This window comes from Cibotium barometz, chromosome 48 (assembly GCF_041138505.1).
Source record: "Cibotium barometz isolate CiBa-2024 chromosome 48, ASM4113850v1, whole genome shotgun sequence".
In the NCBI taxonomy this organism is placed as follows: domain Eukaryota; kingdom Viridiplantae; phylum Streptophyta; class Polypodiopsida; order Cyatheales; family Cibotiaceae; genus Cibotium; species Cibotium barometz.
Window position 1 is genome coordinate 30,517,255 of NC_141093.1, and position 4,884 is coordinate 30,522,138.

The following is a 4,884-nucleotide window of genomic DNA, read 5'->3' on the forward strand; positions in this document are numbered from 1 at the left end:
AGAACAACCTAGGTGTTTATTACTAGGGGGTGTGTATGGAGATCTTCTTGTGTGCAAGCAAGGACTCACTATAGGGCTCTTTATATGAAAATGGGTGTGTGGGGAAAAAGCCCAATCTTTGGACCCTTTGTTTAAGGACAAAGAAGCTTTGCAGTGGCCGTCCACACCCGCGCCCATGACCCACCTCCCCTCCTCGAGCTCTCCAACAAATGGCAGCTTTGGAAGCGCCTGCAATTCTTTGTCCCCCCAAACAAAACAAACACCGGTCTCCTCGCCCATCGCCGCCTGTGTTTCCCCCCTCGCTCCTCCTCGTCGTCGCCGTCATCATCATCATCATCATCATCATCGCAGTTTTAGCTATGGCGCAACCCACACAGCACAGCTCCATCCCCATCCCCATCCCCATCCCCATCCCCCCTCCCCTCCTCTAGAACAGCCCGTACCTCTCATGCCTCGCCTCTGCCATGGGTTGGCTCTTGGGTTGCTTCAAGTGCAGAAATAAACCCCAACGCGGTGCCTCCTATCGCAATCAAGCTAAATCCAAGGTGCCTTTTGACTTTGATCAATCATCGCAGCTCTTATTGCTGGTTTATGATTCTAATCTAACCCTAATTGGATTGATTGGCCAAGCCTTTTCTTCTTTCATTCGGTCAAGAAATGGCTCTTGCTTGGATTCGAGCTTCGATTAAATTTTCATTTTTGATTCCTTTTTTCTGCCACAAATCCTTTTAATCTGTTTTTTTCTTCCTTGTTTTAGAATCAAACTGCGGTTGCGGTGAATGCGCTGCCTGTGAGAGTCAGTTTTGCAGCAGTAGCGCACGGTAAGAGATGCAGTTATTTGGTTTATTTTGAGAGAGAGAGAGAGAGAGAGAGAGAGATTTATCAAAGTCTGCTGGAGACCATGATGACCCATGAGACGACAATCACGAAGACCATAGGATGGTCTTCGTGATTGTTCAGTAGAAGAACCTCAAATGAAACCAATAGAATCCCACTATTCGGTGAAGCCGCTGTCATTGAGAGAAACACAAAAGTTAAAATATTTAGAGGCCCTTGTGCATGCGTGTCTGTGTTGGGGGGGGGGGGGGGGGGGGATGGGGAGAGAGAGAGAGAGAGAGGGAGAGCTTTGATTGTTTCACCTTCTCTTTGACTCCTGAAGTGAGTGTGAGCGTGCGCGCGCGTGTGTGTGTTTTTGAGAGAGAGAGAGAGGGAGGGAGGTTTGATCATTTTACCTTCTCTTTGACTCCTATCAGCCACTAGTCCAGAAGACCTTCACAAAGTGCGGAAATCGCCTTCTGAGTCATCAGCTGCCATCAGCAGTAGTTATGATAAAAGGGATCCCTTTGAATCATGCCCTCCATCCCTAAGCTCCCAAGCTCACGGCAAGAAAAGTGAGGTGGGAAAACGCAGTTCGGGAAAAAACAATGCAAACAAAACAGATCCTTATGGAGAGGAATGGTCTCATGCGGATGAGCTCGATGAAGAGCTTGAGAGTCTCAGAAGGAAACTCATGCAGGAGGCAGATGCAGCAAAGAAGCTGAGTGATGAGGTACACATTCACCATAATCATCGAAAAATAGGCAGCAAAATGTATGCATGTGTGAATGTGCATGTCTGGACTTCATGTTGTCATTTGGGTTATTTATATCCCTTGAATATCCATTTCATGGCAGGTCAAATACCTGAGAGCTTGTCGTGAATTGCTAGAATCTCCTCCCAATGCGTTTAATGTCACATTTGACAAATCAGACAGAGGTTCAAGTGGTCAAGTTGATAGCGGCCAGCATTCATGGCTTCTATCATCCGTCCTTACAAAGATTCAGCCGGGCGGACTTCTCATTGAAGCTTGTTCTACCCCAACAAGTCCTTTCCAGTGCCTTCCCAAATTAGAGAACAGGTATAAGTTAAAAACTTTATATGATGCCAGTTGGACAACTCAATGAGTGTTTGGAACACCCAGATGGTTTACAGTTTCTTGGATACAAGTTTTGTAACCTCTTTTGTAAAATTAACAGGGCGATCCGAGCTTCTCGGAGTGGTGATTTTCAGGACAGTCCTGGAGATGGCAATGTGTTGAAATGTGCTGAACTCAATTTGTTTAGAGTAGAATCGGATGTTTATGATGAGCTTATCAATGGAATCGACGAAAGCATTAAGCCTACACAATGGGCAGAGGATCGTAACTCAAGCGCTGCACTTATTGGGCATAGAGTTCAGTCTCCTCCATGGACCTTTTCTGAAGCAAAGCTTGACATTGCAAATTATAAAAACTGTCAGATCTTTGAGCCGTCTGAGGACTTGTTGCATGAACACCTTGATGTTTCATCTCTGATTGAAGACTCTGAATTAATCACCAATTGGGAAAACTCGTTTGGCAAGTTAGATACAGAAGAGCAACTTTCACATGACCAATCATTGCTTGAAGACTCAACACGAGTAAGTGATAAGTGTCTCACTCAATCAGCTAAGTATCAAAGTCTGTAGTCTTTCTGACACCTATGCCCCACAAATTTCTTGCAGTCATGGCAGGTGCTGGGTCAAGAAGAAGTTGATGAAGAGGATAGACTGGATGCCAGGTCGTGTTCCCAAGTGGGTGAAGCTCTCTCCTCTTCGAGAGGCATGTTGATTGAAGCTAAAGTTAGACATGATATTACACGTGAGTATCTCAATGATGATAGGCTGCCTTATCACACTCTGAGATACTTCTTCTGTAAGTTTGTGTGCACTTTTTAAGATTCTTCTTCTCAGTTGTTGTTGTTTTGTTATACAGGTGATGGGCAGACCATCAATGTGGCAGAAGGCATCGATATGGAGTTTCATTCTGAAATCCCATTGTCCCAGGCAGGGTTTTGTACAGACAAAAATGATACTGCTTCACAAAGCTGCTTCTCCCCTCAATTCAAGCTATCAAAACGGATATGGAGCAGTAAGAGAAAGAGTGCCCCTGAAAAGGAAGGTGGCATCTTTTTGGTGGCTCATAACTCGCAACGTGATGAGAGTGATGTCCATCAAGCGCTGTTACCGCATACACATCCAACAATACAGCAGTGGGAGCAAGTAAATAGTTCTGGAGATGCCAATCACCCATTCTCAGATGCATTATCCCACATGTCAGCAGAGTGCAGCAAGAAACGGAATGACATTAACGGCAATTTTTCTGGCAGTGCAAGTGTACAGTTGGACCATATAAACCACCCTTTAGACACTAGTTCTTTCAAAACTTCAGCTCAGCAGGGCTGCTCAGAAGTCTCTTCTGTAGAAGATGAAACTGTTGCAAAGAGGAATGACAATCTAAACTTGGTGTCCTCTGTCCCAACTGAAGAGGAGAATGGAGCTCAAAGAAAAAAGTTAAGGCATGGAATTAACAGTTCATCTGAGAGGGTGCTGAAGCAGATGAGTTCTCAAAAGCTTCAGCATGGGAGTGTGCTGGTTGAAGAAGAACAAGCTAGGGTTATAGACTCAGCATTTGGGGATGGCCGTGTGAACGTTTCTGCAGCAGGAGCAAACATCTTCCAGCAGGAAGCTTTAAATTCCAAGTTTGTGGAAACCAGCTTGTTCAATTGGCCATCAAGTGAAGGGCCATTCAAGCAAGAGCCGGCTTCATCTACAGCCACTTCACCATCATTGCAGATTCAAAAGCCACGAAAGTTCATAGACAGTCATCCATCTCCTGCCAGACTCGCAGATGACAGACCCATCTTGGGAACAGTTGCAGCACATTGGAGTCCTATCTCAACCAGGAAGTGGTGGGATGGTAAAGGGATTCCCAACTCTACCAACAAATACAAGGAGGTACTAGTCTGCTTTGCATGGACTCATTTATGCAGCCCAACTTTTTTGTCCCCAAGTGCACTTTAAAGAAAGAGTCCAAATCCGCATGCCGAAGAGCATAATTCACAACAATGTTTAAACTTGTCCTAATTTGTACAGGACCAGAAAGTGAGCTGGCATGCAATCCCCTTTGAGGTGAGGCTCGAGCAAGCACTGGCCAAGCAAGATTGTGCGCTCCCAAAGTAGCTGCTGTAAGTGACTACCAAGCAGGCATGTCGAGCAAGCAAAGTTGCCTGTTGAGAGTGAAGGTGGGAATATTCTATAACCCGATTCTTATCTGCTGTATTGGTTGATGACTGTTCATACGTGCATGCAGCTATTAGGAATATACCTGGTTTGAAAATGCTGAAGAACATGAACACCTAAGCCTGTGGCGTGTTTCGGCATGCTACAGGAGGATACTAGGGAGTGGCGATTGGACGTGCTGGCCTCTCGTGGAGATGGTAGGAGAACAGGAGTAGAGTATACATCACATACTATCAAAGCTACAAACATGTCAAGCTTTTGGTCGATCTAAATAATTTCTTCATTCTGAGGTTTCTCATCTAGTAGTCTACACCAGATCGTTACTGTAGATGTTGGTGGATCTGTATTCCACCAAGTTATGCTCTGTTGTGCATAAGGTGTTTTCATGCTGCTTTTGAAGGTCATTTTGAGTAGTTGCTGCTATCTTACTCTCGTGTTTCTTTAAGTATACGTTGTTGCTAGGTTCAACTTTCCCCTTTACCAAAAAAAAAAAGATAACTTTGTAATCGGTTGTGTCTAATTTCTTTGCACACACTGTCACTTGATTCCTACACGACTTTAGATTCGGTACTTGAAGTTTAAATGGTCTTTTGGGTTCTCCATTTTACAACAATATGTTGTTAGATCAGACAGTCAAAGGCATTCTTGCATACAAAACTGAAACACTGCTGTTCAAGATCTTGTCAAGGTTATGCAACAGTTACCAATCTCATCGGTTGGCCACCATACGTATCTATGGACAGCATGCTCAAAACTTACAATCACAACAAATAGTAGAACAGGAAGAGCACAAATCAAGGCTGTTAA

The 4,884-nt window shown here is 44.5% G+C and overlaps 1 protein-coding gene across 2 annotated transcripts; it reads left to right on the forward strand.

Moving 5' to 3' along the window:
• The first annotated feature begins 227 nt into the window (after positions 1–227).
• On the forward strand, positions 228–4,535 carry LOC147611063 (uncharacterized). 2 transcript variants are annotated; one of them, XM_086785708.1, is made up of 9 exons: positions 228–545; positions 758–821; positions 1,254–1,549; positions 1,674–1,897; positions 2,016–2,436; positions 2,521–2,656; positions 2,771–3,792; positions 3,931–4,079; positions 4,226–4,535. In XM_086785708.1, the coding sequence occupies exons 1-8, from the start codon at positions 465–467 to the stop codon at positions 4,015–4,017; spliced, it is 2,331 nt and encodes a 776-aa protein (XP_086641834.1). In that variant the 5' UTR covers positions 228–464; the 3' UTR covers positions 4,018–4,079; positions 4,226–4,535. The 2 variants fall into 2 exon arrangements, with proteins under 2 accessions (XP_086641834.1, XP_086641836.1); XM_086785710.1 differs by having other exon boundaries at positions 241–545; positions 4,148–4,363.
• Positions 4,536–4,884: the final 349 nt, after the last annotated feature.

Excerpts from the sequence above, each read along its gene's own strand:
- LOC147611063 (XM_086785708.1), top strand. The coding sequence starts at position 465 with ATGGGTTGGCTCTTGGGTTGCTTCAAGTGCAGAAATAAACCCCAACGC. Across the intron at positions 1,898-2,015 it reads CTTCCCAAATTAGAGAACAG|GGCGATCCGAGCTTCTCGGA; the intron begins GTATAAGTTAAA and ends TAAAATTAACAG. Across the intron at positions 2,657-2,770 it reads AGTTAGACATGATATTACAC|GTGATGGGCAGACCATCAAT; the intron begins GTGAGTATCTCA and ends TTTGTTATACAG.